Source organism: Cricetulus griseus, chromosome 2 (genome assembly GCF_003668045.3).
Source record: "Cricetulus griseus strain 17A/GY chromosome 2, alternate assembly CriGri-PICRH-1.0, whole genome shotgun sequence".
Classification (NCBI taxonomy): domain Eukaryota; kingdom Metazoa; phylum Chordata; class Mammalia; order Rodentia; family Cricetidae; genus Cricetulus; species Cricetulus griseus.
Window position 1 is genome coordinate 439,679,423 of NC_048595.1, and position 27,023 is coordinate 439,706,445.

At 41.7% G+C, this 27,023-nt stretch overlaps 2 protein-coding genes across 3 annotated transcripts in view; both read left to right on the forward strand.

Annotated features, from left to right (window-relative positions):
* The window catches only part of LOC100755423 (UDP-glucuronosyltransferase 1-6), a 112,318-nt gene that overhangs the window by 21,129 nt on the left and 64,166 nt on the right, over positions 1-27,023 (forward strand). The window contains exon 1 of one of the 2 annotated variants that reach the window (XM_027397494.1): positions 23,341-24,224. The exons of the other annotated variant lie outside the window; for it this stretch is intronic. Coding sequence (XP_027253295.1) covers positions 23,370-24,224 — 855 coding nt within the window. The 5' untranslated portion in view covers positions 23,341-23,369. Of the gene's footprint in view, positions 1-23,340; positions 24,225-27,023 lie in introns of those variants that run through there. 2 annotated transcript variants of the gene reach the window in all.
* Positions 8,360-9,436, forward strand: LOC118238328 (UDP-glucuronosyltransferase 1-9-like). Its single transcript, XM_035439953.1, has one exon. It carries the CDS (start codon positions 8,576-8,578, stop codon positions 9,434-9,436), a length of 861 nt encoding a protein of 286 aa, XP_035295844.1. The 5' UTR covers positions 8,360-8,575.

Genomic DNA, 27,023 nt, shown 5'->3' on the forward strand with positions numbered 1-27,023 from the left:
TTGTTTTGTTTTTAATTATTAAATTTATATTTTTAAATTTATATTTTTAGCAATTCTATTTATTTTAGAAGTACTCTCATTTCCATATCTATCCTCCCGTTCCATTGCCCTCCCATCCTCCTGTGCTTCCCACCGACCCCCTCAACGCACCCCCCACCGGCTCACCAGGGATATTGAGGCCCTTCATGAGGGATCATCAACGTCTGTCACATCATTTGGAGGAGGGCTCAGGTCCTCCTTGCTGTATCTGGGCTGCAATAGTTTTCCTCCATAGGGAATGGGCTCCCAAAGTCCATTTGTGCCCTAGGGATAAACACTGGCTCCACTATTAGAGGTTCCGTAGACTGCCTTGGGCTCCTAGCTGGCACCCACATTCAGAAGGCCTGGTTTGGTCCAATTCTGGTTCCCCAGCTTTATGACTAGGGTCTCCATGCTCTCAGTAGGTCTGGTCAACTGTATCTGGGGGTTTTTCCAGCACAGTCTTTGCTCCTTTGCTCATCCCTCCTCCCTCTCGGCAACCAGATTCCAGGAGTATGGCTCAGTGTTTAGTTGTGGTTGCCTATTTCTGCCTGGATCAGCTTCTACTGGCTGAAGGCTCTAGGAATGGTAATCAAGGTAGTCATCAATCTCATTATAGGGGAAGGACATCAAAAGCAGCCTCTCCACCACTGCCTAGATTCTTAGTTGGGGTCATCCCTGTGGATCCCCTAACATTTCCCCTGTGCCAGACCTCTCTCCAAACCTGTAGTGTCTCCCTCTATTAAGGTATCTCCTTTCTTGCCCTCCTCTATTCCTCCCATTTCCTGTTCTCCTCCTCCCTCCCCTTCTCCCCTTCTCCCCTTCCCACCTCCCCTGCATGCTCCCAATTTGCTCAGGGGTTCTTGTCCCCCTCCCCTTCTTCAGGGGATGCTGTGTTCTTCTCTTGGGATCTTCCTTGTTTCCTAGCTCTACTGGCTGTGTGAATTTGTAGGCTGGTAATCCTTTGCTCTATGTCTAAAATACACATATGAGTGAGTACATACCATGTTTGTCTTTTTGTGACTGGGTTACCTCACTCAGGATGGTTTCTTCTAGTTCCATCCATTTGTCTGATAATTTCAAGATTCCATTGTTTTAAGAAAGAAATTCTTACTGAGATATAATGTATTTTTTGTGTTATTGCTACATATAGAATTTCTTCCTGGGATAAAGAATTGTTTTGTGCCAATACACAAATTAGGAAAAATATTCTATATAGGTGCCCTGTTGATATCAATGTATACACATGTGGCTTAATTTCATATACAAGCAAAGTATAATCTAATTTAAAATATGTATGCATGCATTCCTATTTTTGTGTGTTAGGATCATGAAATTAAAAAGCAGAGGAAACAAAGAACTTTCCTGAGGAGAATCAAAGTCAGCAATGATAGACATGTCATATGAAAACAGAAAGGCAGAATATTCTGAGGTAGGGAGAACATATGGAGTGTAAGGCTGGCTAGAGAGAGAGTAGAATCAACAGGAAAAAGGAAAACATGTCTGAACATGTTGTAATTCCAACAAGTTCTTTGTATGCTGACTCAGAAAAAGAAATTTAAAGAGACGAAAATAAAATTTGAAGCTACATGTTAATGTTTGTGGAGAAGTTTAAAAAGCACATCAGGTCATGAAGTAGCCTTCATTATTTGTCGGCTGCACTCTATGGGAGTATACATGCAGTTTTCACAAATTTCAAAAATTATTGATGTGATATATGGGATGCAAGGTAGGCACATTTGTTTTTTAAAGAAAATAAAATATACAAGATAAAACAAAAACCATCCTATCAAACTTGAACAAAAGAGCCCACAGAAAATAAGTCCCAAGAGAAGACACAAGAATGAGAGAGTAACTAGTTAATGCATTCAGGAGTCCCATAAGAGTACTGCATTGACAGCTATGGTCTGTACTCAGAGGACCTGAGCAGATCCGTGTAGGCCCTGTGAATGCTGCCGCAGTCTCCACAGTTCATAAGAGCTTTACTGGCTTGCTTTAGACAGCCTTGTTCTCTGGGTGTCCGCCATCACTCTTTCTCCCCAAATCCTTCTGCCTCTTTTCCATGGGGATCCCTGAGCTCTGAGGGGAGGGATTGGATGGAGACATCTCATATAGAACTGTGTGTTCTGAGGTCTCTCTATGTAATGTCTTGCTGTGGGTCTCTGTGTTTGCTCCCATCTGACGCATGAGGGAGCATCTCTGATGCTGTCTGACTAAGGCTCTAATCCATGAGTATAGCAGAATATTATGAGTCATTTAATTGTTACTGTTTTTTTTTTCTTAAGAACAGGAGTATTTGATTCTACCCTAGGTGTCTGATCTTATAGACTCTGGATATTGATCACCTAAGCAGTATCAGACATGGGTTCCATTTCATGGAATGGGCCTCAATTCAAATCAGACAACAGTTTCTTATTCTTACAAGGTTTGTTTCTCCATTGTCCTAGCACATTTTGTAGACAAGACAGATTATAGGACAAAGGTTTTGTGATTGGGTTGGTGTTTCCTTTGCTCTTTTGGTATCCTGGAAAGAACAATTCCATGTCACAGACACTAGAACATGGAAGTGAAGATTCTATGTAGGCAACATTTGACTACTTTGTGTTCATGAGTTGTGTGGGTGTTGTCTTCAGCAATGGAGTCTTGTTGTCAGTTTGTGGAGAGCAACCTATTATCTCGACAAGGGCCTGGGATGTTTGGGAATTTCCATGAGACCCCTGTGACCAAGAACTGAATTGGATGAAAACCATTCCTCAAAAGGAAGATTAGTTTGCTTACAAGACATGGCCAGTAGGGGTTCCCTGTCCTCATTATTTGGAGGCTTCATTAGGACTGCCTTCATATGTTATAGGAAGTTTCCACTGCACTGCACTAGCTTTCCATATTGCCCCTCAAATATCCTTCAGTTCTAGCTGTCTCTCCTCTCATTGCCTCCCCGAATCAATTTGCCCTTTGTCTTCCCATGTGATACTTCTGCTCTTGTTCACTTCCCCGCTCAAGCCTAGTCATAAAATATATACAATTTCCCCCTTCCAGTTAGATCCATGTGACTTCCACCCCACTGTCTTCCTCTATGCCTAAGCTCTCTGTGTCTATGAATTGCAACATGGTTATCATTTCTATAATGGCCAGCATCCAAATATAAGTCAACACATATCATATTTAATCTGTGATCTAGGTACCTCACAGAGGATGATTTTTTCTAGTTCCATACATTTGCCTACAAATGTCATGATGTCATATTTTGAAAGAGCTGAATATTGCTCCATCATGTAAATGTATGACATTGTCTTTATCCAGTCTTCTGTTTGGGGACATCTACTTCATTTTTTTCTGATTTCTGGTCAGTATATCAGCAAAGAATATCACTGAACAAGTATACTTACAGTAGTATGAGGGATCCACTTTGTATATGCATAAGAGTGGTAGAGCTTATCTTGAAGTAGATCTATTGCCATATTTCTGATGATCCACCACACTGATTTCTATAATATCTGTAGAAGATTGCACTTTCTCAGCAGCCTGTGAGTGTTCCGTTACTCCAGATGCTCTCCTGCATGAGCTGTCACTTGTGTTATTGATCTTATCCACTCTGACAGGTGTAAGATGGAATCTCAAAATATGCTTGATGTACATATTTCATTTGTCTAAGCATGATGAACATTTCTTTAAGTGTTTTTGACTCCTTTGAGTTTCCTCTATTGATAATTCTCTATTGAGGTATGTACCCCACATTTTACTTGAATTATTTGGTGTTTTGCTATCTACTTTTTTGAGTTCTTTTTATATTTTGGCTATTAGTCTGCTGTTGGATGGGGAGTTGTTAAAATCTTTTTCCATTCTGTAGGTTGCCACTTTGTCTAAATGCTGATATCCTTTGCCTTACAGCAGCTTTTCAGTTTCCCTTTTATAACGTTTGATCTTAGTGTCTGCACTCTTAGTGTTCTGTTCAGGAAGTCTGCTCCTGAGCCAATGTGATCAAGGGTATATCCCACTTTCTCTTCTGTTGGAGTCAATGTATCTGATTTTATGCAGATGTCTTTGATTCCTTTGGAGTTGAGCTTTGTGCAGGGTTATAGGTAGGAATCTGTTTGCATTCTTCTATACGCAGTCATCCAGTTTGACTAGCACCGTTTGCTGAAGATGCTTTTCTGGCTCCTTTATCAAATCCTGGTACCCATAGGTGTGTGGGTTTATGCCCAGATCTTCAATTTGATTTCATTGATCAATGTGTCTCTTTTAATATGAATTCCATGCTGTTTTTATTACTACAGTTTTGAAGTACAACTTGAGTTGATGGATGATGAGATCTTCTGTAGTTCTGTTATTGTTCAGGATTGTTTTAGCTATCTTGGTTTTTTTCTCCATATGAAGTTGAAAATTGTTTTTTCAAGGTCTGTGAAGAATTTTGCTGTAATTTCGCTGGGGATTGCATTGGGTCTGTAGCCTGCTTCCAGTGTGATGGCCGTTTTCACTACGCTAACCTTATAGATGCAGGAGCATGGGGCATCTTTCCATCTTCTGATATCTTCATAAGTTTCTTTCTTCAAATGCTTAAAGTTTTTTTTTTATCATACCAGTCTTTCACTTACTATGTTATAGTTACCCCCAAGACATTTTATATTGTTTGATGCTATTGTGAAAGGTATTGTTTCCCTGATTTCTTTCTCAATTTGTCTGTAATTTATATATAGGAGGGCTACTGATTGTCTGAGTTAATTGTTCATCCAGCCATTTGGCTGAATATGTTTCTGAGCTGTTGTTATTCCTTGGTAGAATTTTTAGAGTCACTCATGTACACTACCACAGCTTTTGCAAATTAAGATATTTTGACTTCTTCCTTTCTAATTTGTATCCCCTTGATCTCCTTCTGCTTCCTTATTCCTTTAGCGAAGACTCCAAATACTATATGAATACCTGTTGAAAGAGTGGGCGATCTGTAAGTCATAAAGACACAGGATCTTCTTTTCATTGCATTTCTGTTGCCATTAAGCTAGAGACATGGTCACAAAAGAAAAAAACTTAACATATTTGCCACCTTCTTTATTGATCACATTACACTATTTTCATTGATTGTCCTCAATTTTCAGTGATCATTAAGTGGTATTACTAGCTTTTTGTGAACTAGACTGTGCTTACTTTTCTTCCATACTTTGTTTTCACAGATTTGTTTCTATTTTATTTTCTGTATTCTCACCAGCAGGATGTTGAGTTGTTAGGTCATACACCTAGGCATGTGTCACACTCATTCATACACCACATACTTATACACACACATTCATACACACACACACACACACACACACACACACACACACACACACACCACCCTCGGTTTCACACACGACACACTACTAATTCACATACACCATGCTCAGCTACACAAAAACATATGTGGGCAAGCAGGACTGTTGATAAAGAGCTTGTACACAGCACAACCACAAATCTAAAACAAAAAACAACCCTATGTCTATGTATTTGTCTATCCTACTATTTCATACAACAGGCATGTTTCTCACACAGTGATCATGCTGATGGGGCACCTAGGTCATGGGTGGAGTTAAACCTGTGTGTGGAGAAGAAAAAACTGGTAAGCGACTGTGTGTCTGGGCATGTATGTGTGTGAGGTGTGTGAGGGTCTGCCTACGGGACTTTGATGGTGGTTATAATACAACACCCTGAGTATCTCTGGAGATTTCATTGCACAGGTATAATTAAATCTTACAGCAGTGGTGATGGAGTTTCCATACCCACAGGACAACTCAAGCTTAGTTTGGCTCTGTTTCTTCAGGCCTAACTTGTGAGTGAACCACACTAATCTTTCCTAAAGAGAAAAAAAATGACACCTCATCCAATTCCAGGAAAATGCTGGGCTGGTAATGCTTGACTAGGAAACAAAGGTGACTTGGATCGTTCACCCGTGATAAATGACTCGGCAACTTGCCCTGGGCAGGTAGGTGTCCAGCTCTGTGATCCTCAAATAAGCTAATCGGGTCCCTTTAATAAGACAAACAACAGCTGAACTCTGAAAAATTAAAAAGGGGACAAGGGGGCTGAGATTTGACTCAGTATTAGGTGCACTCGCTGCTCTTCCAGAGAATCTTGGTGCAATTCCCAGCAGCTACATGGCAACTCACACCTGACTGTAACTCCTCTCCAGGGCTTCTGACACCCTCACACAGACATACATTCAGGCAAACACCAATGAGCATAAAATTAAAACAAATTTAGAAGAGAAATCTGTATCTCCAGACACCTGTACTGAGAGAGTGCCACCTCTTTAGATCCTATCATAGAAACTAAGCAACAGCTATAATCCTGAAAGGAGTTGGCCAATAACTCAATCCAGGTACAGGACCTCCCTCCTTCCCAGATTCCAGAATTTAGGAGTTAGTTCCGCTTGGCTAGGGAAGTCAAACCGTGGTTCCCCTCAAGTGGAAAGGTTGTGTGACAGCTCCACCATGATAGTTTTGGAAAAGGAGCCAAGCTTGACTTACTTGGGCAATCAGACAAACACTCAGTTTAGGCAGAAACTCACCATACAGCTCTGCCCCAGAAGAGATTTGATCAACTGTGCATGGGTAGTGTCTGGTACTGTTCGGGTTTGGTGCTGTGGAAGCTAGGTCTGAACATGCTGCTCTAACCTTAGAGACTAGTCTGCAGATTTGCTAGTACCAAATACAATATGAGAGTGGTTGCGCTTTTCAGGGATTGGAAGTCTGTCCTGGTTAGTGAGGCATGATGGAAGGGTCCCAGTGCCGGTTCTAGGCCGTGTTCCGGTTCGCTGAGCCGCTGTTCTCGCAGGGTCCTGGCTTGCTGGGGGCGCGGCTGCCAGAGAGTGCCAGAGATTTTGGCAAGTTTCCTGCCAATGGCTGCAAAAACCTGTAGGGATTTTAATACTCTCTCAGCTCTCGGGGTATAGGGTGGAGTTTTACTCACTGTGTTCCCCGGCGGCTTAATGTGTAGGCGTGTAGAATCTCTGTACCACGCAGGGATTCGGAGCGCAGCAAAATGTTCCCGGGCAGAGGTGCGCGCCTGGTGGGTTTTGGCTTTTCCTGGCCAGGGCTCCTTAAGAAGTCCAGTGGGGCTTGCCATGAAGGCGAACGGGTCGTGGGCTTTCATCACCTCACTCCTGGTACCAGTTAAAGTGGTGAATAACTGATGCGAAATCCGTAAGGTTAGGATAACTTTTAATAGATAAATGCCAATCAACAGCAAGCCAGAGCGTGCCAAAGCAGCAAGGCGAGACCACCCCATGTGCCTTGTCTGTCGCTTAGAAACCTCTCCCACGTCACCCTGATATCACCTTGACCACACCCTGACAGGCATAGTCTGGCACACCTGTAGCCAGTCCTTAGGAGGCGAGGTTATGTTGTCTCTCTACCTCCTCCTCCTCCTCTTCCTCCTCCTCCTCCTCTTCCTCCTCCTCCTCTTCCTCCTCCTCTTCCTCCTCCTTCTATTTCCCTTCCCTTCCCTTCCCCTTCCTTTCCTCTTCTTCCCTCCCTCCCTCCCTCCCTCTCTCTCTCTCTCTCTCTCTCTCTCTCTCTCTCTTTCTTTCTTTCTTTCTTTCTTTCTTTCTTTCTTTCTTTCATGCCCTGACTCAATATTCAACGCCAGGACTAAGTCCAACTTCAGCCCCTTCTGGAACTGTGGTGAAAGTTTGAATCCGAAATTCTGATTTGTTTGTTCCTAGGAAAGCAGAGCCCCTGGTCATTGTGCCAGAGGTAACTTAGTCTGAACACCATTATTGGAGGCAACAAGCTTACAGAGGCTCAGCTCTTCGTCTCCTGTCTTCTCCCAGATGTCTGTCTGAAAGCCAGGCTCAGAAGAAAGGCATCCTGTCTTAGACATGGTGCTAGAAATAATAGCAATTTCTCTAACACAGTGAATGTATCCATTTTGAAAGGGACAGTGGCTGTGTTATTGTTTAACTGAAGTCCTACAGCAGGGCAGTCTCAAGGCTCAGTGCCTGTCAGTCAAGACTCCTTCACTCTCAGACCCATGGAATCACAGCAATATACAGTAGATTTGATCCTGGCCTGTGCTGTGTACCATAATGTACCCTTTGGGGACAAGCTTTTCTGTGACCTCTAGCATTCTCTGTCTACCTCTTCTTGGTGACTCTCATGGTCCATGCTTCTTAGTTTCCTGCCTTACAAAGAATAAATGAGCTTGTGGTGGATATAGAGATTTCTTATAGGCAGTCTCTTAATATTTCTGAATGTCAAAATCCAAACACATTGTTTCATAACTCTGTCAAAAGTGGGTCTGCAATACAGGGCATGATTTCCCCAAGATCATTGTGTGTGTGTGTGTGTGTGTGTGTGTGTTTTATCTGCAAGGCACAAAGTAGCTATTTCAGCCAATGTAGTTCATTAATTATTACTCTTTTGAGTAAATTATTAGCCCCAAATTAAACTTCATTTGTAAACATACAAATACACATGTCCACTGAACGAGGCCTTGTGTCTACTAAAAGCTCTATTAGAGGAGCTCAGCTCTATTAGAAAAGCTCAGAGTCTCAAGCAGCTGGATTCCCCTGGGCTCTGCTTCTCCCATGGCTCCTGCAGGTTCTCCAGTCTCCTTTCCTCTGTGTGTGTATCTGCTGCTGGCCTCTGGCTTTTCCCAGGCAGGCAGGCTGCTGGTGGTCCCCATGGATGGGAGTCACTGGTTCACCATGCAGATGGTTGTGGAGAAACTCATTCACAAAGGACATGAAGTGGTGGTAGTGGTGCCAGAGGCGAGTTGGCAGCTGGGAAAATCCCTGAATTTGACAGTGAAGACATACTCAACTTCTCACACTCTGGAGGATCTGAACCATATACTCAAGGCTGCTTCTGCTGCTCAATGGATAAATCCAGAACATAGTACGCTTTCTTTAATCAGAGGTTTTGGGAAAGTTTTTTTTGATTTCATAGCTTCACACTGTAGGAGTCTGTTTAATGATAAGAAGTTAGTGGAGTACTTGAAGCAGAGTTCTTTTGATGCTGTGTTTCTGGATCCCTTCGAACTGTGTGGCTTGACTGTGGCCAAGTATTTGTCACTCCCTTCAGTGTTTTTTTCAAGATATTTCCTTTGCCACTATGTTGAAGAGGGGGCCCAGTGTCCCGGGCCACTCTCTTATGTCCCTAGACTTTTCTCAAAATTCACAGACACCATGACTTTCATGGAGAGGGTGTCCAACCTTGTTTATTATATGGAAGAACGTGTATTTTGCCACTACATCTTCAAAACTGCTGTAGAAATTGCCTCTGAAGTTCTCCAGACCCCAGTGACTATGGATGACCTCTTCTATCAAGTGTCCATTTGGTTGTTTCGCACAGACTTTGTATTAGATTTCCCCAAACCTGTGATGCCAAACATGGTGTTCATTGGTGGGATCAACTGCCAACAAAGAAAGCCACTCTCCAAGGTATGATGTTTTTTCTTTATCGTGTGGTGAGAGGCCTGGGTTCAGACAATAAGAAAGAAATTCTTTACTGTGCTGTAATTTATTGTTTGTATCGCTGCATATGGAATTTCTTCCTGGGTTAAAGAATTGTTTTGTGCCAATTCACTGATTAGGAAAAAAGTTCTATATGGCTGCCCTGTTGATATGGATGTATACACCTGTGGCTTAATTGAATAAACATGGCAAACTATAACCTAATTTAAAATAAATACATGTATGCATTCCTATTTGTGTGTGTGATGGTCTTGAAACCAAAAGGGGAGGAAACAAAGAACTTTCCTGTCAGTAATGATAAACAGGTCCCATGAAAGCAGATAGGAGTGATATTCCAGGGTACGGAGAGCATATGGAGTGTAAGGCTGGCTAGAGAGAGAGTAGAATAAACAGGGGTAAGTACAACATGCCTGAACATGCCATAATTGTTATTCTTTTGTTTAAAAAGAAGAAAAGAGAAATGCTGAGGCATGAGACATAAGACTATAAGTTTATTATAAGGCCTGACAGAGTAGGGAGACTAAGAAGAGGAATAGGGGTAAATGGCTGACCGCCATGCCCGGTCGCCATAGAGAGACAGAGTGAGAGCATAGGTGGGAGACAGAGTAGAGATAAAGCAGAGCTGGGGAACAGAGGAAACAGAGAGCGGGAACAGAGAACGGGAACAGAGAGAGTAAATGGGCAGGGGCCTATCTTTTAAAGGGGTCCTCTGTATCTGCGTGCAGACTTAGTTCCCATGGAACCATGGGCTGACCAGGGTACTGCCTGTTCCACCAGGTAACAGGGGCAGGCCAGCATAATGCCTAAACCTTTCAATAATTCCACCAAATACTTTGTATGCTGACTCAGAAAAGAAATTTAAAGAGACAAAAATAAATTTTGAAGCTACATGTTAATGTTTCTGGATATGTTTAATAACACATCAAGCCATGAAGCAACCTTCATAATTTGTTGCCTGTACTCTATGGGAGTATACATGCAGTTTTTACAAATTTCAATAATTATTAATGTGATACGTAGGATGTGTAGGTGCATTTTGTAAAAGAAAATAAAATGTATAAGATAAAACAAAAACCATCATATCAAAGTTGATCAAAATAGCCCACAGAACATTAAGAGCCATGAAAAGGCACAAGAACCAGAGTCACTTGTTAACACATTCAGGAGTCCCATAAAAGTACCAAACTGGGAGCTATGATTTATACTCAGAGGACCTGGAGCAGATCCGTGAAGGCCCTGTGAATGCTGCCACAGTCTCGTCAGTTCTTAAGAGCTTTGCTGAGTTGTTTCAGATGCTCTTGTTCTCTGGGTGTCTTCCATCATTTCTCTCTTCTCAACTCCTTCTGCTTCTTTTCCATGGGGATCCCTGAGCTCTTAGGGCAGGGATTGGATGGAGACATCTCATATAGAACTGTGTGTTCTGAGGTCTCTCTATGTAATGTCTTACTGTGGATCTCCATGTTTGTTCCCATCTGATGCATGAGGAAGCATCTCTGCTGCTGGCTAACTAAGGCATTGATCCATAGTTTAGCAGAATATTATAATGAGTCAGTTAATTGCTACTTGTTTTTTCCTTAAGAATAGGAGTATTTAGTTCTATTCTAGGTGTCAGAACTTCTAGACTGTGGTTCTTGGTCACCCAAGAAGTGTCTGGCATGGGTTCCATCTCATGGAGTAGGCCATAATTCAAATCAGACATCAGTTGGATACAAGGGCTCCATTGTCCTAGCCTATTTTGTTGGCAAGGCATATTATAGGTCATAGGTTCTGTGATTGGGTTGGTGTTTCCTTTGCTCTTTTGGTAGCTTGCAAAGAATATTTCCTGTTCCGGACCGATGTCTTCAGGACTGTGGACAGAGCCAGCCATATGGTCCCGGGTCCGTTTCTGAGTGGAGATGTGTGGACTAGGGAAGTTTAGTTACCCAACGACACTAATGATGAGACAGGAAACACCATATCATCTCAGGAGGGCTCCGAGCTGATGCCGAGCAGCCCCAGTTTATTGAGAGGTCCATTTAGATAGTCCTCTAAGGGCAGGGGCAACATCAGGAAGCATTTATCATAATGCATATCGCTAACATCAAGTGATTTTGTTGCCTAAACAACTCTTGGTCAAGCAGGCAGAGTCTTGAGCCCAGGTATGGGCCTACTCAAGGCTTAAGCTACAGAGATGCAAATTAGGAGGCATATCACCTTTGGCCACAGTAAACAGTTACAGCCTGGTGTTAATTAACAATACAATGGCAACTCGGAGCTCCCTGGCACCACCACTATTTATGTCGGCCAGGTCCTGGAACCCAGAATATTCCATAACGGGGATATTCGGTCCCCCACAATTTCCATGTCATAGATACTAGAACATGGTGGTGAAGGTTCGATGTAGGCACCATTTGACTGCTCCATGTTCAAGAGCTGTGTGGGTGTTTTCTTCAGCAATGTGGTCTGGTTGTCAGTTTGTGGAGAGCAAACTATTCTCTTGACAAGTCCCTGGGTTGTTTGGCAATTTCAGTGGGAGCACTTTGACTCTCAACTGAATTCATTGAAAATCATTCCCTAAAAGCAAGCTTAGTTTGTTTACAAGATATGACCAGTAGGAGTTCCCTGCCCCTTGTTATTTGGAGACTTTATTAGGACTGCCTTCATATGTTATAGGAAGTCTCCACTGCCCTGCCCTAGCTTTCCATATGGCCACTCAAATATTCTTCAATTCAAGCTATCTCTCCCCACATTGCCTCTCTCAATCAACTTGCCATCTTTCTTCCCTGGTGATATTCCTGCTTTTGTTCCTTTTGCCTGCCCCAGCCCACTCATAAAATATATATTATTTCCCCTCCCAAGAAGATTCATGTGCCCTTTCCCCCACTGTCTTTCTCTATGCCTAAGCTCTCTGGGTATATTAATTTCAGCTTGGTTATCATTTCTATAATGGCCAATATCCAAACATGTCACACATATCATATTTATCTTCTGTTCTGGGTTACCTCATACAGGATGAGTTTTCTGAGTTCATTTGCCTACAAATGTCATATTTTGAAAGAGCTGAGTATTGTTCCATTATGTAAATGTACCACAATTTCTTTATCAAGTCTTCAATTTGGGGACATCTAGGTTTTTGTTTTTTCTATTTTCTGGTCAATATATCAGCAAAGAACATGTTTGAGCAAGTGTCCTTGTGTTAGGATGAGGGATCCATTGGGTATATGCCCAAGAGTGGTGGAGCTGAATCTTGAGTAGATCTTGCCATCTTTCTGATGAGCCACCATACTGATTTCCATAGTAGCTATAGAAGATTGCACTCTTATCAGCAGTGAACCAGTGTTACCCTTTCTCTGAATCCTCTCCAGCATGAGCTGTCACTTGTGTTATTGACAGGTATAAGATGAAATATAAAAATACATTTGATGTGCATTTGCCAGATGTCTAAAGAAGTTGAACATTTCTTTAAATGCTTCCTCTTTTGATAATTCTCTGTTTAGATATGTACCCCACTTTTTAGTTGAATTATTTGGTGTTTTTGATATCTAATTTCTTGAGTTCTTTATATAGTTTGGATATTTGTTGTTAAAAAAAAACTTTGTCTATTCTGTAGGTTGCCACTTTGCCTGAATGCTAATATCCTTTGCCTTACAGCAGCTTTTCAGTATCCCATTAATAACTTTTGATCTTAGTATCTGCACTATTAATGTTCTGTCCATGAAGTCTGCTCCTGAGCCAATCTGATCAAGGCTATTCTCCACTTTCTCTTCTGTTGGGTTCAATGTATCTGGTTTTATGTTGTAGTCTTTGATTTATTTGGAGTTAAGTTTTGTGCAGGGTTATAGGTAGGGATTTTTTTGCATTCTTCTATATGTAGCCATCCAGTTTGACCAGCACCATTTGTTGATGATGCTATGTGTTTCAAGTGTGTATTTCTGGATCCTTTATCACATCCTGGTGTCCATAGGTGTGTGGGTCCATAGGTGTCTTCAATTTGGTTTCGTTGATCTACATGTCTCATTTTTGTATCCATACTATGCTGCTTTTATTACTATAGCTTTGTAGTATAACTTGAGTTGAGGAATGATGAGATCTCATGTAGTTCTATTATTGTTCAGGATCATTTTAGCTCCCCTGTGTTTATTTTTGTCTCTATATGAAGTTGCAAGTTGTCCTCTCAAGGTCTGTGAAGAGTTTTGTTGTAATTCTGATGGGGATTGCAATGAATCTGAAGGTTGCTTCTGGCTGGAATGTCCATTTTTTACTATGTTAATCCTAAATATCCATGAGCATTGGAGATCTTTCTATCTTCTGATATCTCCTTCAATTTCTTTCTTCAAATATTTGAAGGTTTTTTTTTTTATCATACCAGTCTTTCACTAACTTGGTTATAGTTATCTGCAAGACATTTTATATTGTTTGAGGCTATTGTGAAAGGTGTTGTTTGCCTGATTTCTCCCTTAATCTGTTGTCATGGGTATGTGGGAGGGCTACTGATTTTCTGAGTTAATTGTGTATCCAGCTACTTGGCTGATTATGTTTATGAGCTGTTGGTATTCCTTGGAGGAATTTTTAGGGTCACTTATGTACACTATCACACCATCTGCAAATAAGAATAATTCCTTTCCAATTTGTATCCCCTTGATCTCCTCCAGCTACCTTGTTGCTATAGCTAAGTGTTCAATTACTATACTGAATAGGTTTTGAAGAATGGACAATCTGTAATCATAAAGATACAGGATATGCTTTTCCTTGCATTTCAGTTCCCACTAAGTTAGAGACATGGTCACAAAGAAAAACTTGACATATTTGCCACCTTCCTTACTGATTACATTACACTATTTTCATTGATTGTCTTCTATTTTCAGTGACCATTAGTGATATTTACTAGCTCTCTTACTTTTGTTTTTGTGAACAAGACTGTACCCACTGTTCTTCTATACTTTGTTTTCATGAACTTGTTCCTATAATATTTTCTGTATTCTCACCAGCAGGAAGGTGAGTCGTTGGGTCATATACCTGGGCATGTGTCACACTTATTCACACCCCACATACTCAGTCACATTCATACACACATACACACATCACCATCACCATACACCACACACTGATTCACACACACTATACTTAGCCACACAAAGACATATGTGGGTATCAATCAAGGGGATGTTGATAAAGAGCTTGTATTCAGCACAAGCACGAATCAAATGCAAAAAAAAACTTGTGTGTTTATTCTATTATTTCATATGGCAGACATGTTTAACATACAGTGTTTGTGCTGCCAGGGTACAGAAGTTATGGGTGGAGCTAAACCAGTGTGTTGAGAAGGAAACACTGGTGAGAGACCTTGTGAGTCTGGGCATGTATGTGTGTGTGGTGTGTGAGGGTCTACGTAGGGGACTTTGATGATGGTTATAACATAACATCCAGGAATCTCTCTGGAAAATTCATTACACAGGTGTAATTAAATCTTACAGCAATGGTGATTCCATGGAGTTTCCATTCCCGCAAGGACAACACAGACTTGGTTTGGCTCTGCAGCAGCCCTTTCCTACACAGGTGAGGTCCTTTAGGGAGAGACCCCCTTTTCTGTGACCTTCTCTAGCATTGGTTCCTTCTTCCTGCCAACTCATTTCCACTTCTCACAGTCCACACTTCTTAGCCCACGTTATGATGTTCAAACCAGCAAGCACATGACAGATGCAGAGACTCCTTATGGACAGTTTCTCCATTTTTCTGAATTCTTAGAATCCAAGCACATCATTTCATAGGTGTGTTTGGTAACTGGCACGGCAATAGAGGGCATGACCTTCCCAAGGCAAAGGTCACACACTTTTCTGTTCTGGTAAACAGAGAACTAGGTAGTCAGCAAAACCATTTCATTAATGATTCTTCTGGGTAAATCTTTGGCAGTGCGTGTAACTTCACCTATGAATACAGAATTGCAGGTGTCCATTGAGGTGGGTTTGGTACCTGTATCTTTCCTGTTGCTATCTTAGAGAGGTAGAGTCTGGCTCCTCGGTTGCTCTGAGATAGGCTTGTTCCATGGTTCCTGCAGATTTTCCAGCCTCCCTTTTTTCTATGTGTGCATTTGTTGCTTGCTTCTTGTATAGGCCAGGTAGGCAGTATGCTGGTATTGATGGTAAGTGGGAGCCACTGGTTTACCTTGGAATCTGTTTTGTCTAAACTGGTCTCAGAGGCCGAGAGTTAGTGGTGATAGTGTCAGAAGTGAGTTAGCAATGCAGAAGATCACTAATTGTGGTGGTTTGATAGAAAATGGACCCAAATGGAGTGCTACTATTCAGAGCAGTGCCTTTTTGGAGTAGGTATGTCGTTGCTGGAGAAAGTATGTCACTTTGGTGGTATGCTTTGGTGTCTCCTAAGCTTGAGCCAACCCTAGTGTCTTATCACAACCTCTTTCCTTCTGTTCAAGATATAGCACCCTCAGCTATATCTTGTATATAGCTCTTCAGAACCATGTATGCTTGCAGGTTGCCATGTCCCACTATGATGATAATGGATTAAACCTCTGAAACAGTAAGCCACCTCCATTAAATGTTTTCCTTTATAAGAGATGCTGATGTCATGGTGTCTCTTCACAGCAATAGAAACTTTAACTAAGAGACTGAATTATAGGTGGAACACTTAACTCAGCTCCTCACGCTCTGCAGGGATTGACTGAGAGTTCAACGATTTTTGCAGACACTCAATGGAAAACTCAGACCAGTATGTGTTCTCTATAATGGACTCATTCAAGGCTCTTATGACATCATCTTTTCACCTTACAGGAGTATGTTCAGCAAAAAAGAAATTAATCGCTTATCCACAGCAAAACTTTCCTTCCTTCCTTCCTTCCTTCCTTCCTTCCTTCCTTCCTTCCTTCCTTCCTCCTTCCTTCCTCCTTTCCTTCCTTCTTTTGAGGCTTTCGTGGAACCTTTTCTGCTCGTAATTTAGGTGTTGCCAAACACCTTTCACTTCCACCTGTGTTGGTCAGCAGACTAATGTTTTGCTCTAATGTTGAAGGAAGTACTCAAGCTCTAGTCCCTTCCCCATGTTCCCAAACTTCTCTCCTGCTTCCCAGATGCCATGGCTTTCAAAGAAAGAGTAGGGAATTATTTTCCTTTTTTGGATGAACAGTTGTTTTCTCATGGAAATCACCTCTGAATTCTCCAACTCCCTGTGACAGTGGTCTCTCCAGTGAAGCTTCCATTTGGCCTTGGGCACTGACTCTAACCCAGGCCTGTGATATTCACCATGGTCTTCCATGGTGTGATCAGCTGTCACCAGAGATAGTCACTTTCTCAACTATGTTATCTGACCCTTAGCATGGGAAGGGTGGCCTGATTTTGGATATTAGAGGGGAAAAGAATCCTTCTTAAACTCTGTGTCATTTACGTTAGTAAGTTGCATATTTTGTGGTTCAATGAATTATGTCTTGTTATTTTTACTTAAGAAACTTTATAAATCTCCCCTTTCTGGTGTGTTTGTTCATACAGTTGAACTGGTTATTTATAATTTTCAGGTTGTTTAAAAAAAAACTGGTTTCGTATCAATCCCTGCAGTCACTTTTATTCCATTCCTAGCTTCCTCTCTTACAAATGTGCTTCAGAAGATAAGTCTCAGCTTTTGAAAACATTTTTGAAATTATTTTGTAATAGGTGTATATGAATGATATATCATTTTATAATTACTTTACTAAAATAATAATAGTTATTGGTTCACATGCTGCTACTTACCTTGTACTTTGCTTGGTAACAGATCACTGACATCTTCATGGGTGGGAGCTTACAAATACTGTATAACAAAATCATCTAATCAGGAGCACAGGCTGTCTTTTTTGTTTCTGTTTTTGTATCCTTTTCAAGTCTTTTTCAGTGTTTTTGTATTTTTTAATGTGTAGACCTTTCATCCTTTTAGTTAACTTTATCCCTAAGTATCTTCCTTGGGGGATAATTTCCATAAATGGAATTTTCTCTGGATTATTTTTTCATGTAGTTTGTAGTTAGTATGCAGGGCACTACTAATATTTAGTGGTTGACTGTGTCTTGCATTATCACCGCCTTCACTCAATGGTTTCAACTTGCTTTTTTTGTGTCATGGAATCTGTGGGGATTTCTGGATTATGAAATCAACAAGCACTGGCAGTTTCACTTCTTCTTTCCTATGTGGATGCTGCACGTTCTCTCATCTAACATTTTGACAACAGTTTCTAATTTTATATTGGCCAGAAATGGGGAGAATGAGCATTCTTATTATTTTGGAGATCTTAGGGAGAATAATTCCATGTTTTGTGATAGATGCTGTCTTAGTTAAAGTTTCTATTGCTGTGATAAAACACCATGACTAAAAACAACTTGTGGATGAAAGAGTTTAGTTTACATATTGGAAGAAATCAGGGCAGGAACTCAAGGCAGGAACCTGGAGGCAGGAGCTGATGCAGAGGCTGTGGTGGGGTATTGCTTACTGGCTTGCTCCTCATGGCTTGCTCAGCCTGCTTTCTTGTTTTGTTTTATTTTTAAATATTTATTTATCACATACACAGTATTTCCCCTGCACATATGCCTGCATGCTAGAAGAGGGCATCGGATCTCATTACAGATGGTTGTGAGCCACCATGTGGTTGCTAGGAATTGAACTCAGGACCTCTGGAAAAGCTGTTCAATGCTCTTAACCTCTGAGCCATCTCTCCGGCCCCAGCCTGTTTTCCCTCAGTTCAGGGATGGCACTGCCAGAGTGGTTCCCAAGGTAATTCTAGGTAGGTATAGAATTACTTCCATTCTGTTCATTGCTTTCTGATTTTGGAGACAATACCTTCTTTGTTCCTAATTTCTTGCTCCCTCTGTTTTGCCTTGCCAGTTTTGTTTTTAAATAAATCTCATTTAAATTAGAAACAATCTTATTTTACATATCAATACCAGTTCTCTCTCCCTCTCACCCTCCCGTGCCTCCCACCGACTCCCCATCCCATCCCCCATCCGCTCCCCAGGAAGGGCGAGGCCTTCCATGAGGGATCATCAAAATTAGCCTAGATACATGGGGGAGGGACTAGGCCCTGCCTCAAAAGACTTGACAGATTTTGTCTTGCCAGTTTTATGCAGTAGTGTGCTATGAAATTTGATAACAAGGCTTCCACAGAACATTTAATACTTTCAACTCTCACCAGCTTTACCCTCATCACATTTTATGTTTTAGATTTGAGTTTGAGTATTTTGTGATGTGTTCAATTCCCAGCTTCTTATAGGTACATGTTATTCGTGGCTTCATAGTTTATCCCTGATAGGAGGAGTAAATCTATTGTGCACTCTATATTGACAGGCCTAGAGTGTTGTGAATGCAGACATTTTGCTTTTGCCATTAGGAATTATGGTGTGGTATTATCAGCTGGTGGTCTTCTCACAGTAAAGGACATTGGTGCCTATTCATCAGGTCTAGTGGGAAACTCCCTAAGCATTTGTTTATGTTTTATTCTTCATCGTTCATTGTTTTTCCAGCCAAATCATTGTGTAGCCTAGGAAGAGCTCAAACTGAGCACTGGAGTTACAGGCATGTGCCACCATACCTTGTCTCTCTCACTCATTCTCAAAAAATAATTTGCTAGATAAAATATTCTTGGCTAATACACCCCACCCCCAATGCCTTTAACATATCATTCCATTTTCTTCTGGCTATGGGGAATGTCCTACGAACTCTGCTAACAGTGAGTAGTGTTCATACTCTTTTTGTATGTGGTTTGTTTTCTACCTGTCTTAATCACTGTTCTATTGCTGTGAAGAGGCAATGTGACCAAGGCAACTCTTATAAAAGGAAACATTTAACTGGGGAGGGGGGCTTGCTTATGTTTTCACAAGTTTAGTCCATTGTCATCATGGTGAGGTTCATGGCAGTAGGCATGGCAGACATGGTGCTGGAGAAGTAGTTGAGAGCTACATCCTGATTCACAGGCAGATGGATGGATGGATAGATAGATAGATAGATAGATAGATAGATAGATAGATAGATAGATAGATACAATAAGATAGATAGAGACTGGGCCTAGCATGGGCTTTTGAAAACCTCAAAGTCCACCCCCAGTGACATACTTCCTTCAACCAGGCCACACCCTCTACTCCTTCTCAAATAGGCCCACTCCCTGGTGACTAAGCAATCAAATATATGAGCTTATGGACACTATTCTTGTCCAAACACCACACTGCCTCTTCTTGTTCTCAGGACTGTTCACTGTCTTCATGTTTTGATAGCTCCGAGTGTGTCTTGGTATATTTGGTTAAGGTGAACATTTACTGGCAATCTCTGTGTTTCCTGTGTTCCCCTCTTTCTCCAACTCCTGTCATATGGCAGGTGGCCTTTTGGAAGGGTCCTGTCATTCCTGTGGAGTTCCCTCACCCATCTTGCTCTGTATCTAGACAGCTTCAGCCACTCTGTCTTTCACTTTGCTGAGCCTTCTGCTTGGTCAAACCTGCTGGTGAAGCTCTGTGTTTGTCACTTTGGTTGCTGCATTCTTCATCTGACTTTCTATGGTCTGCTGTTCACCTCCAGTATTTGTCTACCATCATTAATTTTTTTTTTGAGACAGGGTTTCTCTGCGTAGTTTTGGAGTCTGTCCTGGAACTCACTCTGTAGATCAGGCTGGCCTCTAACTCACAGAGATTTGCCTCCCTCTACCTCCCTGAGTGCTGGGATTAAAGCTGTCTGCTGCCACTGCCCTGTCTGTCATTAAATTTTGCTTCCTATATTCTCATAGTTTGTTGAACATTTTTATGGCTCTTGTTCTGAATTCCTTCTCAATCATTTCATGGATCTCTATTTTTCCCATGCCCCTATTGAAGTTTCATTCGTTTCTTTCAGGTATGTCACAGGTCCTTGACGCTTTACGATATTCATGTCCTCGTGCTGAAAAACAAAACCTTCTGGCTTGAACTTCTCTTGACACGAGTCCTTTGGTAGCAACAGACCTTTGCTATTGATTCTAGCCTGTAGCTCTGGAAGGGCCAGTGTATTGCCTGAGCAAAAAGGGCTTCTTGTGAGCTTTCTAGTTGACTAAGATGCACGCTGCTTCCATGCTGATGCTGAGTGGGGCTGCTGGCAGGCTTTGCTGTTGTCTGAGCTGCTGGCTGAGGGGTGCTACCATGTGGAACTTCTGTATAGTCATTGTGACAACTTCTGTTTAATCTGCTCTGAGGATCCAGTCCCTGGCCGGTCAATTCCATTGTTTATGATCTTGGGCATGGCTGAAGGCAAAATTCAAGAGTTCAGTAGATTTGCTGCTCAATAAATGTGGGACCAGAGGCTAACTTCTTATAAATGTGTTATTTAAAAAAAAAATCAACCCTCTCCATCAAGTAGGAGATGTGGTATAGACTTTTGGCTGAGTTGAGTGTCTTTGAGCTCCTGAAGTATATCTACTGATTGACTTCCCTGATCAACAACGAATATGTTCTTTGGGTCTCTGAGGTTCATAGGATTGGCAAACTTCCTGTCTGGCCAGGATAATTAATCAGGGGTTTTGGCTGAATGGAACTGATGCTGTATAATACTTCTGGAGTAGAGCAACACTAGTGTATTAGTCAGGGTTCTCTGTAGGGTCAGAACAGATAGGACAAATGTATGGGAGTTTATTACATTGGCTTACACAGTATGGTCCAGGTAGTCTAGTAATGGCTGTCTTCATCCTGGAGACCCTGAGAATTTTAGTCACTGCTCAGTCCATGAGGTTGTACACCTAACAGGTCTTAAGGTGGCATTGATGTCCTAGAGGATCCCTGGCTGGCCACTGGCCTTCAGTCCATGTGGGAAGGCTGATTGAAGGTGAGTTCTGATAGCAGGAAAGAACTGGAGTACTGACGGCGGCAGCAGGATAGATAAACTGTTCTGAGGGCCATGAAGGCAACGGGGTAAAAAGGAAAACTCTCCTCTAGGGTCTTCTCTTACCTGGACTGCCACTAGAAGGCACCATCACATTCAGGATGGGGCTTCCCATTCCAAATAATCCAATGAAGAAAAATCCTTACAAGTATGGCCAGAAGCTTAGTGCTTGGATGGTTCAATATCTGATCAAGTTGGCAACTAGGAAGAACCACCACAGCCACCTCCACACTCTTCTAAAGTAGTCAGGGAGGCATCACCTTGTCGATGCAGGGAAGTCAGACTGCACTCTGAGAAGGGGTAGAAACACAGAAGTATGATAAGTGACACTGACTAGAATGCCTTCCTATGCCTAGGAAGGTGAACAGGCTGGTTTTGTAGATGGGCTAGGATTTGACCTCTGGACAGGGATAAAGTGCCATAGTGATCTGTATACAGGTCACTAAGACCTTGGCTTCCTTTCCTTCATTATATTTCACCCCAAGTGGCATGGCCATGTCCTTTCTCCCAGTGGCTCCCCAACCCCCAGAGATATCTCTGGGGCAGTCCTCCTAGGAACTGTGATAACACTAAGGACTTTGTATTATGATTGCCAGCTCACTTCCCTGCCAGCAGGTCATGCTCAGGGTAAATGATCTCTTTATCAACATTGCCCTGATTTGGGAACAGGGCTTGGGTGGCATGACCTGAGTGAGACAATTGTCCTTCTTTTTTATTTGAATTTCATTATGTTCCATGAACTGCTCATGCTTCTTGGACTTGTTTTCAATTGTTAATGTTTCAAAGTGAGGTCCTTGAGAGTTAGTATATGTCTGGGGGAGGGGAGGGAGTGGAACCTTAGTCTTCCCATACCAAAATCATACAGACACCACCGTTTTGCTTTGTACTATTTTGAGACAGGGTCTATTATATAGCTCCAGCTATCCAAGGACTCACTATGTCCACCAAGCTAGCCTTGAATTCACAGAGATCTACCTGCCTCTGCCTCCGTAGTACAGTGATTCAAAAGTATGGCACCCTAGCTATTTCTAATCTTCAAAGATGATCACCTGAGTGTTCTTCAGTCACCAAGGAAAATAGGTGACTTGGTAAATATCTATTCACAGTGATATTTAAGATAAAAGGGACCATGCTGTGGTACTAACCAGGATCATGCCTCGGTTTGGCTGTGGAAGTCCTCTCTAAATATGCCGCAGTGTTTTATCTGACCTAGGCTAATGGTTACCCATCAAAGTGTATAGAAAAGTTGCATAATGCAGCTGAGTCTAAGAAAAAAAAAAACACTTTCGTTCTTCTCTGTGTGAACCATAGTGGGGGCACCGTGCAAACAGGATGAACATACAAGGAAATCATATACCCTGACTACAAGGAGTATACAAGGGGATGGGGGACAAAAATGAAATACATAGGTCCTTTGGGGGAAACCCACAGCAGAGGTCTTAGAACAAGCAACTACCCACTGCATTGGACACATGAAGGGAAATAAGAAAGAGTTGGCTACTACATGCAATCAAATACCTGGGATTGTCCATAGTATAGTTGCCTGTCTTATTTCAGCAATTCACAGCACCAAGACAGCAGAATTGCTTCTCTGGCCGAGTTGTTTTTAAGTGCTGTCTGTGAGGGGCACCAGGCTAAGGACCCTTCCCCTAGTCCTTGGAGGCTGAGGCAGCAAATCCTTTTGGAACACAGTCAGCTGCCCTAAAGAAAGTGTGCAGATTTTGCTTTGACACCAATTCTAGAAATGTAAGATTCTTTGAATTGCTTCCTTTTGTAAAAACCTTTGGGCTCTTTAGGGTCAGGTATATTTCTTCATAACTGTTTCTAAACTCCCCTTGCCTGATTCTGCCCAAGAAAAATATCACAAGCCCTTCTTATCTGGAAAACAAACAAGTAGGCATCTTAATAATGACTCTATTGTTATTGTTCTTAAAAGTCAGTCTCTGTCAAGGAGTGGACTTTCTTACATGCCCTCCTCAGGAGGGTGACTTTCTAGCTCCCACAAGCTTACTCTCCCTAAATTAGAAGGAGCTCAGCTGGAGTGCCTCCCCCGGGCTCCGCTTCGCCCATGGCTCCTGCGGGTTCTCCAGCCTCCCTTCCTCTGTGTGTGTGTCTGCTGCTGGCCTCTGGCTTTGCCCAGGCAGGCAGGCTGCTGGTGGTCCCCATGGATGGGAGCCACTGGTTCACCATGCAGACAGTTGTGGAGAAACTCAGCCACAGAGGGCATGAGGTGGTGGTACTTGTGCCAGAGGTGAGTTGGCAACTGGGAAAATCCCTGAATTTGACAATGAAAACTTACTCTGTTTCTTATACTCTGGACGATTTGAACCACCACTTCAAGTTTTTTGCTCACAACCAATGGAAAACTCAAGAAGTAGGAATGTTTTCTCTGCTCAAGAATTCAGGCAAAGGGTTCTTTGAATTACTGTTTTCACACTGTAGGAGTCTGTTTAAAGATAAGAAGTTAGTGGAGTACTTGAAGCAGAGTTCTTTTGATGCTGTGTTTCTGGATCCTTTCGATGTGTGCGGCTTAACTGTTGCCAAGTACTTGTCACTCCCGTCTGTGGTCTCCAGCAGAGGAATCTTTTGTCACTATCTTGAAGAGGGTGCCCAGTGCCCCAGCCCTCCTTCTTATGTTCCCAGAATTCTCTCGAAATTCACAGACACCATGACTTTCACGGAGAGATTGTGGAACTATCTAACCTACGCGAAGGAGCATGCATTTTGTCCATATTTTTTCAAAGCTGCTACAGAAATTGCCTCTGAAGTTCTCCAGACCCCAGTGACCATGAATGACCTCTTCAACCAAGTTTCTATTTGGTTGTTCCACACTGATTTCGTGTTGAATTTCCCCAGACCTGTGATGCCCAACATGGTCTTCGTTGGTGGGATCAACTGTCACAAGGGAAAGCCACTTTCCAAGGTATGTTATCTCTCCTTTAACACACGAAGAGAGACCTGGCTTTGGACAATAAAGTTATTCCTTACTGAACTGTGGGTTGTCATTTATACTTGTTATTTTCAGTTTTATTTTGCTCCAAGAAAATCTTTGCCCATTCACACAAAATTGTGCAGTAGTGCCACTTGTAAATCTTGCTTATTGATAGGTGTGTGGTTCACTGGCGTCTTATAATCACCAGGCTGGATTTATCATTGCTTTTTGAAGTAGAGGGTGAAACACAGTAAGAAATGAAGCTTCACTTTGTTCTTTCTTGTACTCTATCCCCTTTTTAAAAAATGCTACTAGGAGATTTGTGTCCTCAGTCTCGGGGAGTTAATTCACAAATAGTATGTGTAGTTAAAGTTTCTTAAAATAAGACCCAGCATCAGCCTGGGCCTAAGTTTATTTACCTTCCTTTTTCACTTTCCACCAAGTGATTGTCATCACAAGAGTAAATGTGTCATATTCTTTTAGCATTTTTTAAAATGGTTATTTGAGACTCTCATACATGTATAAAATGTATTTTCACCAAATCCACCCCTACTCTATCCTCTCCAACTTATCCCATATCTTCCAATGACAAGTGTGTTGTTTTAAATGTGTGTGTGGGGGGGCGGCCATTTTGTTTGTTTGTTTTTGTTTTTTCTAGACAAGGTCTCTCTGTGTAGTCCTGGCTGTCCTGGGACTTGCTCTGTAGACCAGGCTGGGCTCAAACTCACAGAGATTTTCCTGCCTCTGGCTCTGGAATGATAGGATTAAAGACATGTGCCACCAATGCCCAGCCATAAATGTGTGTTGTTTTAAATGTCTTTCTAATCCACAAATATTGACAGATATTTAGTTTCAGATGGGACCATTCATTCTTAGTCTTTTTTTTTTCTTTTTACTTTTTTTTTTTTTTTTTGACACAGGTTTTCTCTGTGTAGCCCTGGAATTCACTCTGTAAGCCAGGCTGCCCTTGAACTCAGAAATCTGCCTGCCTCTGTTTCCCAAGTTCTGGGACTAAAGGCGTATGCCTGGACAGCCTTGTGCCTTAGGCTTTTCTTAAACACAGAGTACTTCCTAACCCAGCTATTGTCTCAGAAGCACAGAGACCTGGGAGCAGAGTGGCTGGGGCTAGGTATGCACACACCACATTTTAGTGCATTTGGATAACTGCTTTCAAAATGTTATCATTTGGTCAGTTGTACGTGAGAGTTCTCATTTTCCATGCCCTCTTCTGCTCCGGATCCTCCCCAACTTTTAATGTTTTGTCAGTTTTGGTGATGGAAAATTCTATGTAACTGTTTCAATGTTCACTCTCTGTTTCGAGAGGCAGTTGGGGCATTTGCATTTTCTCTTTGGTAAATTGCCCATTGACGGCCTTTTACCATTTTTTCCAATTGCTACCAGCCTCTAGAGTTCAGAAATATTAACACTTAGCCATTCAATTACATGCTGCACTTTTTACTTAGTTGTTAAACTTTTAATTTTTATTTATTTTTATGTGTAATATGCTTTGCCTCGATGGATGGGCATCACATGTATGAAGTACCCACAGGCACCAGAAGAGGACATTGGGTACCTGGAACTGGAGTTACATGTGGCTGTGAGCAGCCATGTGGGTGCTGTGGACTGAACTTGGATCCTCTGGAAAAGCAGCCAATTCTCCTAACTGCTGAGCCATCTCTTTGGCTCTATGGCTGTTCATCTTTTAATTGACATGGTTTTTATTTTGGGTCATCCAAGTTGGTTAGCTTTTCCCTTCACTTTAAATGTTAACTTTTTCTTTAAAACCTTCTAAATTTTAACATATATGGCTGTTTCCAAGACTAAAATATTAGAATGTTTACACCATTTCTTAGGTGAGCATTTTAAATTCCTCTAAGGCTGACAATATTTTTCTGATAACTTGACCCTAACTAAATTTAGTTGCTGTTAAATGAGGACTGTAACCTACTAACACTATTCAAGTCTTGTGTCTTTATCGGGCCTTAATTTTCCATGTTTATTTCTGTCTTCTCCCAGCCTCTCAGGTTTGCCGCACTCATAGGCACCACAGTATTTTTATCAATTGCCAGAATATATTCTCTCTGAAAACTTGAAAATTGTGTTGCTGAGGCTGGAGAGAAAGCTCAGTCACTGGTGCTGCTTTTGCAGAGGCCCCAGGTTTGGTTCCCAGCACCCATGTCAGGCTGCCCATAACATCCCCCTGCTTCAGCTCCAGGAACCTAACTCCTGATTCCTGCCTCTGTGGGAACCTTCCCACACCGGCACACACCCCCATACGGGGACTCACAATTAAAGATAAACCTTTGAAAACTGTTATTGTTGAGTTCTACAAATGAAAGCAAGCAAGCATTAGGGCTGTGTACACATTACATTAAATGCTGTCATTCATTGGAGAAATACTGGTATGTTTTTGATATTGTCTTCTTAGTTGGGAAGATGCATTCTATTTCACATATTTAGATTTTATTTTATTCCAGTAATAAACTTTCATACTTAAGAATTGTCCATTATGGAAAAATTTTATCTTCATCCTTAGAATGTATTTCTAGGCTTTTGTTATTTTAAAGCTATGGTGTATAGGTTTATTTTGGTTTTGAAGTGGTTATTGGTAGTTGAAGTATACATTTGTCTTTTTATGTTCTATCTGGCCATGTTATTGAGTTTCCTTATTAGTTTAGAAAATTTATCAGGTAGATATACAGCATGCAAAAGACCCGCCACTATTATACCATTCATTCTCTCTTTTGGACTATGTACCTCTGTCCTGGTTGGTTGTGTCAACTTGATACC